At 37.4% G+C, this 15,343-nt stretch overlaps 1 protein-coding gene across 1 annotated transcript in view; it reads left to right on the forward strand.

The window, feature by feature from the left end:
- The window catches only part of LOC131846961 (uncharacterized), a 58,225-nt gene that overhangs the window by 41,732 nt on the left and 1,150 nt on the right, over positions 1–15,343 (forward strand). Inside the window, exons 25-41 of the mRNA XM_059196377.1 lie at positions 51–160; positions 694–827; positions 1,399–1,584; positions 1,902–2,050; positions 2,454–2,590; positions 3,501–3,627; positions 3,996–4,144; positions 5,197–5,338; positions 5,790–6,026; positions 7,092–7,357; positions 7,926–8,062; positions 8,696–8,779; positions 9,382–9,572; positions 12,988–13,194; positions 13,800–13,925; positions 14,321–14,409; positions 15,056–15,226. Of these exons, the coding sequence (XP_059052360.1) occupies positions 51–160; positions 694–827; positions 1,399–1,584; positions 1,902–2,050; positions 2,454–2,590; positions 3,501–3,627; positions 3,996–4,144; positions 5,197–5,338; positions 5,790–6,026; positions 7,092–7,357; positions 7,926–8,062; positions 8,696–8,779; positions 9,382–9,572; positions 12,988–13,194; positions 13,800–13,925; positions 14,321–14,409; positions 15,056–15,226 (2,642 nt within the window). The remainder of the gene's footprint in view (positions 1–50; positions 161–693; positions 828–1,398; positions 1,585–1,901; positions 2,051–2,453; positions 2,591–3,500; positions 3,628–3,995; positions 4,145–5,196; positions 5,339–5,789; positions 6,027–7,091; positions 7,358–7,925; positions 8,063–8,695; positions 8,780–9,381; positions 9,573–12,987; positions 13,195–13,799; positions 13,926–14,320; positions 14,410–15,055; positions 15,227–15,343) is intronic.

Here is a 15,343-nt window from a genome sequence, read left to right on the forward strand (position 1 = left end):
TTATTACTACTAGTAAATTATAGCGATAATGATCACATTAATGTGTTTAGGGTGGTAGTACAAGCGGACGGTCAGATCAGGACCGGTTTCGACGTGATGGTGGCCGCGCTCCTCGGAGCCGATGAGTTCGGCTTCAGTACAGCACCGCTTATTGCACTCGGTAATACTCCTATGTAAATTTAAAAGTAATGTAACATCTAAAATGTAAATTGGAATCCAATATATCGACACTTCGACATAAATATATTTTTTCGATATATTTACAAGTATTATTATTATTATCTATTTTGTCTTGTTTGTTAATTAAAACCTTCGTAATTACTCATATCGTAGAGCTAAATTGTTGGTTTTGTTTAGTTTAAAAATAATTAGTAATGTAGTTTTTATAATATAGTATATGTAGTATATTCTCACTGTTAAATTACAACTAATGCTAAAATATTATTTGATAACTATGATTGCTAACAGTAGTATAAGTAAGAAAAAGTTACATTGTTCTAACTTAAAAATGTCGAATTTCCCTATAAGCTTTCATCTCCTATTTTATTTTACCCCCTTTATTTTTAATGTTTCTTTGTGAAATATTAAAATGTCATATTTGATTCTATTTAATTAATAGCCTAAAAAATAAGTTTCAAATTTCTTAATTTGATACACAGATCGTTTAATACATATATCGTATGTTTGGCTCAGGTTGTACAATGATGCGCAAATGTCACCTGAACACTTGTCCGGTGGGCATCGCCACCCAGGACCCCGTGCTGCGCAAGAAGTTCGCCGGCAAACCAGAACATGTCGTCAATTACTTCTTCATGCTGGCTGAAGAGGTAACAATAGCTGTCTTAACACGACACGTTCTTTTCCGAACAACAATTCGCGCGATTTAGCGCGGAAAGGCGGCGCCCCCAATCATAAGCGTTTGAATGAATCACTACGGCAAATACGTTATCATATCACACCCTTAATAATACTTATGCGTTTCCATTCCAGAGGACCTGACAGCCCTCTTATCCTGCAATTTAATCGCCTAATAGTTGAAGAAATAGTTCAGACTGAGTTCTACACATAACATCCTCAGAAAGCTTTCGTTTTATCATCTATATTGAATGCCTCTGATTTAATTAGTACTAGTGTTCGCCCAGTGGTTGATTAATTTAATATTCGGTAAGAGTATAGCATATAACAAATATTAATTTATTCTCAGTTTGACTACAGACTTTGATAATAAACAAAAGAGTATATATGCGTGTGTGTGTGTGTGTATGTGTGTGAAATACATGATAGTGTGTTTATTTTTTTTTTTATTATAATGTGAGCGAAATTACATACTACGTCCTTACGTCCTCATACTTACATCACATTATATCACATATTGATATAATGATTGAATTACTTCAGATACGTCAACATATGGCAGAAGTAGGCGTGCGCCGTTTCCAAGATCTGATCGGTCGAACTGATCTTCTCAAAGTGCGGGAGAACAACGACAATCCTAAAGCAAGAATGTTGAACCTCAGCCTTATATTGAAGAATGCGTTGCACATGCGTCCTGGCGTGAACATTGTCGGAGGATCGAAATCACAAGTAAGTGTAGAAAAATAATACCAATTAAATAAACTAATACACATTTTTTATATAGTACGATGATAACAATACGATGGTAACCATCTGATAGTTAATGGCTACCGTAGTCTATGGATGCCTGAAATACCATGGGTGTATATTTTGCAAGCAAGAAAAGTAAGAAATTCTCGATGTAATTCTCTTTGTTAAATAAATATGTAGACTTCTGGGAATTTGCTAATTCCATACATAATACTTCAAATTTAACTGGTGTTTAAAATTTAACAATAATTATTATATTTTTCTCTATGATTAATATACTGTTTTCTGGTTGTCAGGACTTTCAGCTGGAGAAGCGGTTAGATAATCAACTGATAGAACAGTGTTCTGGTATCCTGGATGGAACGCAGAACGAGGTAGACATCAGTATGCGCATCACGAATGAAGATCGAGCGTTCACTACTACACTCTCATACCACATCGCTATGTATGTACCGATATTTTTAAAAATCGATAAAATTGCGTGATAAAATTTGTGAATCTACTTTCAAAACAAGCTAATATAATAATAATCTATCTAGTTACAATCTAAGCAGAACTTGTGTTATGGCTACTGAATAATTGATACAAATATATAGATACATTGTTTTGTAAATACTTATATAATATACACTGGACCGATAAAAACAATCATATTCATGCATATAAACGTTTATACCGGACGAGGAATCCAATCCTCAACCTTTGCAAGTAATAGGTATGCTAAAGCGCTAAATCACCTGGGCCGTCAATGACGTTACACTAGTAACTTCGCAGAAGAAGTGTTACATTATGTGTAAGGTTAGGCAAGTGGAAATATGACATTCAGATTGATTGTGTATAAATGACAGGAAGTACGGCGACGCAGGGTTGCCGGAGTCGTCGCACGTGCGCGTGCGACTCACGGGCTCGGCCGGACAGAGCTTCGGAGCGTTCCTCGCGCGCGGACTAGCACTCACGCTCGAGGGAGACGCCAACGACTACGTCGGTCAGTATCCCACCACATCACATCACAATCCTTCGTAAACAAACCTGCGTGTACAAAATCTAAACAGCCATATTATCTTAATAGTATTATAAACGCGGAAGTTTGTAAGTATAAGATGTTTGTTACTCTTTCACCCAAAAATTACTCGACGGATTTTAATGAAACTTTACAGTAATATAGCTTACGCATCAGAATAACATATAGGCAATATTTTTTATTAAAATGTAACGCGGGTGAAACAGCTAGTATATAATACTTTCTCGCACTCTCGCTCAAGAGTTCACTAACGACTACGTCGTTACGTACTCGCTCTCATCATTTTCGTTTCTATAGTCTTATTTTAATCTCGAAGCTTATTACAATTTTTAAATTGATTATCGGTATCTTATAATTAATATTAATTACCCATGTTTATACATAGGTTACTCAGAAATAATGTGTGTGTAATTTAAAACGCATTAACACAAAATTAATAAATATAGGCTTTTTGTATAAAAATTTTCTGCATGCATAATAATAAGAATACTTTCGTCTTTGAATGTCTATAAATTATCGATTATATATTATAATTACAATAAACAGGATAAAATTAATAGATAGTATATACAGACCGCTGTTTAATTGATAGGACCCGGCTCGAAGGACTAGAAACTGTAGGGGTCCTAAGCTAAGGACTTGAAGTAAAATGCTTGCGGACTGTAAATTTGTATAATTTAAATATGCAGTATAAAGAATAAAAATATAATAAACCCGAATTTTTCTCGATGGCGAGATATGAAGTGGCTATCGGTTTCATGCTATACGCAACCGCCTCAAGCCGTGAAAATGATGGGGACCATTACACACGGAGCCAGTTGCGCGAGCCGACGATGTCCAAACAGATCCTAAATGTTAATGTTTTATTGTTTAGGCAAAGGCTTATCCGGCGGAACGATTGTTATCTACCCGCCAAAGAATTCGCCGTTCGAATCCCACTTGAATGTCATCGTTGGTAACGTATGTCTCTACGGTGCCACATCCGGACGAGCTTATTTCCGGTATGTATTAAATTACATATAATCAATCACATTAATTTACTCTAAATATATATTGTTTTATACCGGCAAAATAATTGTAATAGGAATCTTTATTTTATATTTACTTTAATCCAAATCTTGTCATTTGTTGTCATCATCCAAATACTATATCATGTTTAACTCATTATATTACTCATATATTTAAATTCCGGAGGACTAAGATGCCCTGTAATTAATACACGCAAACGACTTTTTCTAAGGCTACTTCGGTAACCTTCATAGAATGTTATATTGGTACTATTGGTATTCGCTATTGCATATCATATTTTTTTATTTGTAAATGAGCGTATATCTAAATTTATCCCTAACGAGTTGGGTTTAATATACAGAGGCATAGCATCGGAGCGGTTCTGTGTACGCAACTCCGGGTGCGTGGCCGTGGCGGAGGGCGCGGGAGACCACGGCTGCGAGTACATGACGGCCGGCGTCACGCTCGTGCTCGGCCTCACCGGCCGGAACTTCGCCGCCGGCATGTCCGGTACGTACTCACCACGGCTGCGAGTACATGACGGCCGGCGTCACGCTCGTGCTCGGCCTCACCGGCCGGAACTTCGCCGCCGGCATGTCCGGTACGTACTCACCACGGCTGCGAGTACATGACGGCCGGCGTCACGCTCGTGCTCGGCCTCACCGGCCGGAACTTCGCCGCCGGCATGTCCGGTACGTACTCACCACGGCTGCGAGTACATGACGGCCGGCGTCACGCTCGTGCTCGGCCTCACCGGCCGGAACTTCGCCGCCGGCATGTCCGGTACGTACTCACCACGGCTGCGAGTACATGACGGCCGGCGTCACGCTCGTGCTCGGCCTCACCGGCCGGAACTTCGCCGCCGGCATGTCCGGTACGTACTCACCACGGCTGCGAGTACATGACGGCCGGCGTCACGCTCGTGCTCGGCCTCACCGGCCGGAACTTCGCCGCCGGCATGTCCGGTACGTACTCACCACGGCTGCGAGTACATGACGGCCGGCGTCACGCTCGTGCTCGGCCTCACCGGCCGGAACACTTCGCCGCCGGCATGTCCGGTACGTACTCACCACGGCTGCGAGTACATGACGGCCGGCGTCACGCTCGTGCTCGGCCTCACCGGCCGGAACTTCGCCGCCGGCATGTCCGGTACGTACTCACCACGGCTGCGAGTACATGACGGCCGGCGTCACGCTCGTGCTCGGCCTCTGGACAGTATTACCATCTTTCAAGACTATTTATTGAGTAGTGAAGCCCTGAAAACGTGAACAAACTTACTTTTGTATTTATAATGTAGTTCGTTTAACTTCACTTTAGTTATACATATGTAGTTTTAACTTTTGACTCATTGTTGTTTTAATGACGTAGTAAGCGTGGTATTTATTTCATAAACAAATTGTTGAATCAAAATAATATATTTTAATTCAACAATTTATTTATGAAATTAATTATAGAGTAATATTACGACTCTATAAATAACTGAATAAAACAATAATGTCAACATTTATGATCAGCTTTGTCTATTATTGATAGATGACTAACTTACACTTTTCTTCCACCAGGTGGTATCGCCTATGTATACGATATTGATGGTTCATTCAAAAGCAAGTGCAACCAAGAGACGGTAGAATTACTGCCCCTTGAACTAGAAGAGGACCTCGAATATGTAAAGAAATTGTTGGAAGAATTCGTCGAATACACCGGGTATGTTAACATATAGTTTTTATAAGTAATTGTTAGGTTTATTAATATAAATTTACCTGCCAAGGTAATATTACAGTGCTGCATCTTAATATAGTTGTATCTTAATTCTTTATGTTTATAGCTGTCTGTAATACAAATAAAGGACTTGGGTCTTATTTCATTTTTCGGAAAATTACAATGGTAATGAAATAAATAAACTGAGGTACCCACACAGACGACTTTAAAGTCTCCCTTAGTTTACTTACAATGTGTGAAAACCTGTAAGTGGTTTCTCTGTTTTAATAGGTATGATTACTGATTTTTATAAAACACTCCACTATGTTCTTACATTCTATCTTAATACATTAAACAAATCATATGTTTATTATTGTGCTTGTACATAGTCTTGGTTTTCCAAATATAAATAAAAAAATGTGTAAGTTGGCTTCAATTGTTTTACAACTTTTGATAGGTCAGTAATAGCTCAAGAGCTTTTAACTACTTGGCCTGAACCAGCCAAAATGTTCATCAAAGTATTCCCTTACGAGTACCAACGTGCATTGAAACAATTGGCCATCAAATCGCCCGCTCCTACACCGAAAGTGGAAGCCAACGGGAAAGCTGAGAACGGGGTCCTAGACATAGAAGAAACCATCAGAGATGTAGAGCTGGACAAGAAGAATTTGGAGAAAATTCTGGATAAGACTAGGTGAGGTATAGACAATACAGTTGTCGTTAATTTATTTAAATTCAATTCATATTAAAAAATCATATGATCAATTATGAATTGTGTCATGATTTTATATTAATACTTTTCTTTACCATCCAGTTCAGTCCATTATGTAAAAGTAATACATAAACCATATCTAGATGCTTAATATTATATAAATCACCATGAAATAACATACTTATAAAACAATTAAACAATTTCTCAAAAAGATGCAGCAATCCGAAAGTTACTTTCCTCATAACAAAATTGTACGCGCTGGCGAGGCACTAGTGCAGCATAAAAAGTTCTAATCAATCTAATCTAATCAACTCACTCAACCCATAGAGTAAAATTAGTCAGGAAGCCCACGCTTAGGCTTATATCCAAAGGCGCTCAGCCCATTAAGTTATTTTAATTAGGAATTAATTACGCTTTAAAAGCATATCGGCCTGCGAGCACAATTCCAACAATAGACGCCTTAGTATTTAGCCTACGTAGTTAGCTCCTTTTTTCTACAACTATCAATACTAAGGCTTTCAATCGTTAGGTAGATAGGGACTATCATATAAACTTGATGTTAAAATGAACTTGATATTAAAATGACTACAGTAGATAGGATACATCAAAATATTATTCATCAGCAATATTTGCCATCATAAGTATGTAAGTTATATGACAATATTCGTTTTAATCAAATATTCTTGAACACTGGAAAAATTATTAAACGATATCCAATTTTTCAGCTTGCATTTAAATGTATGAGATCTCATATCTCTAATATAAATTGTACGAATTAACTACGCTTTTATCCACATAATGCGGGCTCATATGGCCTGCGGGTAAAAGTCTAGAATTGACGTTTATTGAATACTAATTCATAAGTACTTAAACACCTTACTCTTGATAGAATGGATATCAATATTTTAACAATGAGTATTATAGATTTCACTCAATAATATTCATATCTAGCGTTACTTTTCGCCCGTCTATTAGTAGTGGTCAATGGACCGAATAATCCGCCCGTCAGCCACTACTTCTGGGCTGATTAAAGTATGTATACGGCAGGGGTTTCATGAAGTACCCGCGCGAGACGTCCCTGTACCGTCCGGCGGAGCGGCGGCTGCGCGACTGGGACGAGATCTACAACGCGGCGCACGTGCGGCGCGGGCTGCGCACGCAGGCGGCGCGCTGCATGGAGTGCGGGGTGCCGTTCTGTCAGAGCGGCCACGGCTGCCCGCTCGGGAACATCATCCCCAAGTGGAACGACCTCGTGTACCGCGGCGACTGGCGGCAGGCGCTCCGCCAGCTGCTGCAGACCAACAACTTCCCCGGTTAGATTATTCTCCCTTTTTTAAAGACAAAAACATTATGCCTAGATTTCGTTTATGATTATATTTGCATCGCCGATTATTAAAACGATTATTCTCATTGTGAGGTCAGGTCAGTTAGCCGATCGTGACAAATTCACCAAGAATTTATCACGATGGTTTCCAGGAGTGGCGTGGGCGTCACCCTGACATAGTAGCTAGTACCTTGGTAGCAATAAGATTGTCAGTCCACATCCCCTAACAATCCCCTTTCTCCCCCACTAGTATGGTTACTGGTTATCTGGTAGAAATGGTTGACTGGTAGAAAATACCGCATAATGTTAAGTCCTCCAAATGCATTGTTACTTTTTATATAGTGTGAATTGAAATTAAAAAGGTTAGTGTAATAGTTAGAAAACACCCAACCCGATACAATCTCATGAATACAAATGTTTATACCGTGCAAGGAATCGACTCCCGACCATCAAAAGTAAAGCGATATTTTAAACCATTAGACCGTAGATACCGTCGTAGTAAGATAAGATTAGGGAGATTTTTACTTAAATATAAATGTATTTGATACATGCGTCAGAGTTCACCGGTCGCGTGTGCCCGGCCCCGTGCGAGGGCGCGTGCGTGCTGGCCATCTCCGAGCCCGCCGTCACCATCAAGAACATCGAGTGCGCCATCATCGACCACGCCTTCGACAACGGATGGGTCACCCCCGAGGTACATCATATTCAAAACAAAATATTCTTATTCATGTAGGTCTATTACAGGTCTATTACTCTTAGATATGTCAAATCTATCGTCAGTACGGAGTGCTTTCGCTTTTATACTCTTTTAAATTTGACGCGGTCATTATGTATATGTACTAGGTTTGTTACGACTTTGTTGTTTACACACCAAGTCACATGTTCAGCGGAGCGCGTTTATTCTTAAAACTCGACCTTGGCCGATCGGAATTTTTTTTGAGTGGTAAATGATAGAGGCTCTCACATCGTCTTCTATGACCTTTTGCTTTCGATCGGTTAAGCCGTTTCGGAGGAGTATCGTTACAAAAAGTGCAGCAAAAAGAAAGAAAAACTTCTTTTTTTTCTTTCAAATCTGATCTCTAAAATTGATAATAATTAGTAGGAATCACGGGATCTTACCACGTTTTATTTTTATTGAGTTTCCCATATTACTTTCGCTTTTGCTTTACAAAAATAATGTATTTATGTATATGTATTAATTATCTAGTCCATTACACAAGCTCTGCTTAGCTTGGGACTAGTGGCTCTGTGTGAATAGTCTAGTCTATTATTATTATTAATTACATATCGATCCATTAAAAGAAAAAAATGTATATTGTGGCCACAGATTCCGGAACACCGTAATGGAAAGACAGTGGCTGTAGTCGGCTCGGGCCCTGCTGGCCTGGCGTGCGCGCACCAACTCAATAAGGTAAGTCACTCACATAGGTAAGGTTAGTTAAGGACTACATTGTTATAACGTACAAAAGTTACATGGTAAGGAAGACAATGTAATCCTCTAAAATGGGTATGAATGAAATTCACCATAGGTGTTAGTGTGAAAATCTATCATTCTTTATCTATGTCTTTGTTCCCAAATACTTTTTAAGTTAGATTCAGTTATTTTTATTTTATTACTGGTAGATTTTTCTTTTTTTTTTAAGTATCCCGCCCTAAGTCGCCTTAAATCTAGCAATTGTTAGTCCCTGAGTTAATGACGGGTCAAAGGAGTTTGTCTCCAGGCCCCAACTTTCACCAACCTTCCCTAGGTGCAGATAAGCAGTCATTCATTCATTTGTTGTGCGTAGTACAGATTATATAGGTAGGTGATGATTACTACCATCATATAGCATCATATAGCATGCCTCATTTAATATTTCCAAATCTTTTTTTATTCGACTGGCAACACAAGCGAAAAATGTCATTGTTAACTTATTACTCTAATGTTATAGTGTATTTATTATAATTTATGAGTTTAAATTACAAATATCATCGTTTATAGTTATCCTATTATTACATTTATATGGTACATAGGCCGGGTACACGGTGACGGTATTCGAGCGCAATGACCGTCCAGGTGGACTACTGCAGTACGGCATCCCCACCATGAAGCTCAGCAAGGAGGTAGTCTCGCGCCGCGTCAAACTCTTGACCGCTGAAGGCATCGCCTTCAAGTGCAACGTCGACGTCGGCAAGGACATATCCGCTAGCGATCTGGCTAATGAGTAAGTTTTTTTATACTACGATGGTGGTAAATAAGCATAGAGAGTATCTGATGGTTAAATAAAAAAAAAAACAGTTCAATATACAGTTTCAGAAGAACTGCCAAGAAACCCAATTTCAATTTCTTATTTTTCAAGCCAGTTTATTTACAGTATATACTTATATAGGTATCTATATATAAGATTAAATGAAAATCCCATGCACGAACTACTATTGCCATGCACGTTAGTTATTTAAGTAATCGTTTAGTGAGTAGGCTTAGCTTAATTAATGAATATTATTAAACAGATGTTTTAAATTTAGTTAAAGTTAATTGGAGTATATTCCCATAAAAGACCCATTGATTTTATGAACAGCATTTTTGGAAATAAATTAAGATTCTTGCGGTTTCTGTAAATGGTAGTAGCTTATAGACGCCTGAAACACCACTGACAAATAGAACCTTATACAACCATTTTTAGGATTGGTATTTATCTGTCATTAGGCGAAATGGGTTCAATATCGCACTGTTTAATGTTTTCTTACACATATCTAGTAGAGTTCGACAACCTTATACGTCAACTGTACGTATACATTGCGTCAATAACCCACCAATCTGTTCTGACTTAGTGTTTATAAACCATAATTATTATTTATTTAATGTTACACATTTTGTATGACGTCCATAGTTTGTTTTGATGATTAATGACAAAGGAAGTTAAAACTGACGTATGTATACTACGTCCATTCTAATATAGGAAAGACACTGTAGAAAGTCCAAAGTCATCAACGTAATTATTACTTGTAATACATAACACCTTACGCCTGACCTCCGAAAGTATTACTTCGTTTAGTTCTGCTTTTCCCAACAATTGTTGGTTTTAAATATCAGTACATGATTTACCGAGTTCTTACCTAGGTAGACTTTGTACAAAGTCGTTTTGCTTATGTGCGTCATATTTCTACTGCCTTGTTTCTTCTGTGTTTTGGTTTGAATGATCTGAAATATGACAGTGAAATTACATAAGCATGATTCATTCGTCATTACTGAATGCATTTGTAATAATAAAGATATTTATTATTACATCAGTATTCTTGTCCACAATAATATATACTATACAAATTAAAAGCTAAAACTTGCTGGTAACTGAGCTGAGTGAGAGTCTCATTCAGCATGAGACTCTCACTATGTATAACTAAGTTATACCACAGCGCTGAATTTCTGTGGCTGATTTTCTATGGCGCCACCAGATACGACACAGCGTACGTACAGATAACAAAAGAACATAAAATGTACGATAAATACCATTTTATAAATAGGTAAGACAATTAATGTATAGAAATGCTTTTTTCACTTTCATTAATTTGTTTAATTCCGCTTCCATTAGCATGCTTAAAACCACAAATATTCAGTGCGGAAACCTGACCACCGCTACTGGAAGCTCGACGACTCTCTATTGGTGATCAAATTTCGACTGGTATCGAGTCCACACAAAATTTCTACACGTGTTTCACCTCTGAACGAGGCATCATCCGGCAATTAATAGAGCTCGGATATGGGGTTGGAAGCCTAGTATTGGCTGATCTTCGCCGACCTGACTGCAACTACGATTAGTCGTCCAAAGTGTTATTAGGGTTATCAAAGAGGTGATAAGACGACGTAATGTCAGGAGTGATATCCATATGAGTAAATGAAATCCCCAAATGTATCACTAGTTCCTAAGTTAGGTGTTAAACTGTACATATTGTTCCTTGCAACTTAGATAAGTCTAATCTATATAATTTCATGCTTATAGAACTTAAATGCAGTCCCCCGAGAGCTGTTGCCCTGGAATTAATGACAGAGGAAAGGGGCTCGCCCCAAGGCCCCTAACCTCTTAGGGGGATGTGGATGACCCAGTCCGTTTGTTCGTTAATTGCTATTATTACATGGGTCGTCATTTTTGTTGCCTTTCTAGTTACATAAAAATCAAGTATTTCTTTTTTTGACGACTTAACTTTATTTTATTCATATGTTAACACGCGGATCTGTGAACGTATCGTACGTCAGCTCTGTTAACGACGTAAAAGTCACCTGCGTTTTTGTTATTGATCAAAACATACATTGAACTGCCCGTCGTTCATGCAAATTAGTTTTTTTTTTCTTTTTTTCTATCTGCGATCCGGCTGCTTTTATCAGATTTGATTGCTTTCTTTAACTGTCTATAATATGATCTTACTTGTTATATTGATGCCAGACCTGACCTTTTCAACTTGAATACATACTTTCAGGAGTCCAGGAGAGTTTTGGCTCATTAGTCGGTATGTCCGCAATGCATATTCAGATGATGTTCACTAATCTAACCCAAATCATGATAATGTAACAAACTCTTGTGTATGTAACACAAGAGTCCGATGACATATGCAAATGTCGTTCCAATTGCAGCGTTGTTTCATGGCCTTGCACGGTTCAACATATTTGGTCTTGACGTTCAACGTTGAAATTACGACGCAGAGGAAATGTGTTTTGAGCGTAGAGTTCATGATCCACGGGTTATTAGTCGTCATGCGTGCTCAAGCGCGTTACAATACAGTTGACGTACGTTGCGGTTCTCACGTTTCTACCACTTATATTTTTTTTATAAATAGATAGCCTATACTTTATATGTATTATAATATTAAAAAAAACACAAATAATATCTAAAGTTAGACATGTACTACAATAAGATGGTCTCATTGCTAAAAGCATTTTGTTAAGTCGAAATTAACATTTTCAAAGTATATTATCAAAAAAGAAAATCGATTAAATTTTAAATTATTTAATGTACACACAGTGTATATATTGCGGACTTAACACCTTGCGGCGTTATCTACCAGTCAACCATGAGTGGTGGAGAGAAAGATTATTGGTGGTGCATTAATAATTTGCAATCGGTTCAGTAGTTTAGGATTCCATCGCGGACAAACAACGTAACACATAATTCTTATATATAAAGATATAAATTTCTATAAAAATAATGCATACATTAATATTTATAAATGTACAAATAAGTACTATATATGAATAAATTGTTAATGATCTGATAATCAAATTATAAGTACTCCTTATTTACTCTTTATTGCACTATAAGTAAATTATAAAGAACATAAGTAGAAGTAATGAAGTACAAAAGGCGGTTAACGCATAAGACATTTCTTGCAATTATAATTAAAACCGAGTAAAAGTTAACTAAGACATAGTAGTAGAATTACTGATATATTCTTTTTCATTAAAGAATTTATTTAAACCAGTATAATATTATATATAACATGTTAAAAAACTACATGAATTTATAAAAAACTGAATTGCAATTATTTGCGCCTATCTCCAGAACAATGTATTCAATTTAAATATAAAAAACATAGGAATATTACATCTTTTTGGTTAAGGAATAGTAAATAATTCGGGAACTTTTTCAGATATGACGCCCTAGTCCTCTGCATGGGTGCAACGTGGCCCCGAGACCTTCCCCTCAAGGGACGGCAACTGAATGGAATCCACTACGCCATGGAATTCCTGGAGAGCTGGCAGAAGAAGCAGATGGGGTCAACTCATCCCATGAAAGACAACCCTGAACTCAATGCCAAAGATAAGAATGTTCTGGTCATCGGCGGAGGTGATACCGGGTAAGCAGTGATATTCCAATCAGTGTATTTTAAAAAATTGTAAATTTTAAACACATCGAACTTGGGAGTGCAATGGTGCATTACCTGCCTCTGGTAGTAGTGGGTTGGATCCCCCGCACAATAAGATATTTAGTGCTTTTGTTTATGTCATACTAGGCCATTTTCTAGAACTGAAGCTATACATATTTGTTTATATATAATTGTAATTAAGTAGAAAAACAGATTTTTAAATATATATAACTTAGGAAATCATATTTATTACGATTAAGGTTGTCCGTCTTTCTATCAAAGATATAGCATAGGATCAACGCCGATTAGAATTTACAAAAATATCGCGTACTGTACATAAAAAAATGTGTAATGCATATAAAGGAGAAAGCCCAATTTAAACACTAATGATAAACTAATAACATACAGCAATATTAAAAAAACAAAATTAACTTCGACTAAAAACCGCCGTCAAAAGCATTAATACTAGTAAACGGTATTTCGAATCAAATTAAATGAAATATTTTTACAAATATACGTCTATCGTAGACTATTATATGTCAAATATAGTTAGCATCAGGGTAGCTGTATGTTTACTCAATCTGGACGTTCGACAGGTGCGACTGCATAGCGACATCTCTCCGACAAGGAGCAAAATCCATCACAACATTCGAGATCCTACCAGAGCCAAAGACGACCAGAGGACAAGACAACCCTTGGCCCCAGTGGCCGAGAGTATTCAGGTATATATTTCAACAGTTTAATTTTTTAATATATTTAAGACTCGGGTGTCTAGCGGTTTAGCATACCGTTTTACTTAGGATGGTCGCGGGTTCGATTCCTCACACGACTGGAGAGTCAGTTAGAAATATAAATTAACACACAGTTTCGAACACATAACCTTAAAACCGCTAAAGCCTACTCGAACCTTTTTATTTATTTTTTTGCTATATACGAGTATATATATATACAAAAAATGAAATAAAAATATTTTTTATTATATTTATATTTTATACATATTTATTTTTACTATATTCTTCTCTGGTGTCACAAATTTCAGAGACTCTGGCGACCGTATTCCATTCGGCGTACTCTGTGTATTATTTGTATTCTAAAAATGTATATTATTATGGTCCAGAGTCGACTACGGACACGACGAAGTGAAGGTGAAATTTGGCAATGATCCAAGAAAATTCTCCACTCTCACCAAAGAGTTCCTGGATGACGGTATGTAGACAGAACTAAAAAACAATAATTATCTTCATTCAAATGAACTTTAAAAATCAGTATCATCTTTAGATTTTGAAAATTTTAATTTTTATACAAACTGCCTAATAGCAAAGTTAACATAAATAATGAATGATGGTGTCTGGTGGGAACTACAGGTAGATCAATCTGATATGGTACATTTCTAGCACTGGGGTTAGTCCACATTACTGTCTGTCCCCTTCTCCCCACTATAAGTTGCGTAGTAAACCACTAAGTCTAACTTAGTGGTTTACTACTCGAACGGCTTGACCAATTTTTATGAAATTTTATATGAATAAAGGCTACTATTTTTTCATACCCCTAAATGATAAGGATTGTCCACCACTAAAATTTTTTTTAAATATGGAATTAATAAATGCCCTAATTTTTCACCCTTCTACCATCAATCCATTTTTTTAATAGCGATTTTAATTTAAATGGCAAAACAACGTTTTCCGGGACAGCTAGTACGTATATAGGTTTATGAATCGGCACCCCTGGTGTCTCGGCATAGGCTAGGGTGACCATTTACCATCCAATAGGCCGTATGCTTATTTACCACCATAGTAATATAAAAAAGAAGGTTTATAATAATAATAATACAATTAAATGGTATAATCCTTAGGCGAAGGTAACGTATGCGGAGTAGCTGCCGTGGAAGTGGAATGGACGCGAGGCGCAGGCGGCCGATGGGAGATGAAGGAACTGCCCGGAACAGATAAGATATTCAAGGCCGAGCTGGTCCTCCTCGCTATGGGCTTCCTGGGCCCTGAGAGATACGTAGCCAACCAACTTGGTGAGTTAACATGTTTGAAAGTTATACATAATGATAGACAAATCTATAAATCTTCCTTCATTTGTATATAAGTAAAGTCAGAATACATATTTTTTGTTATTTTTTTATGTTATTCCT

The sequence above is a fragment of the Achroia grisella genome, unplaced genomic scaffold (genome assembly GCF_030625045.1).
Source record: "Achroia grisella isolate CSIRO2021 unplaced genomic scaffold, CSIRO_AGI_Agris_v1 utg515, whole genome shotgun sequence".
Lineage (NCBI taxonomy): Eukaryota > Metazoa > Arthropoda > Insecta > Lepidoptera > Pyralidae > Achroia > Achroia grisella.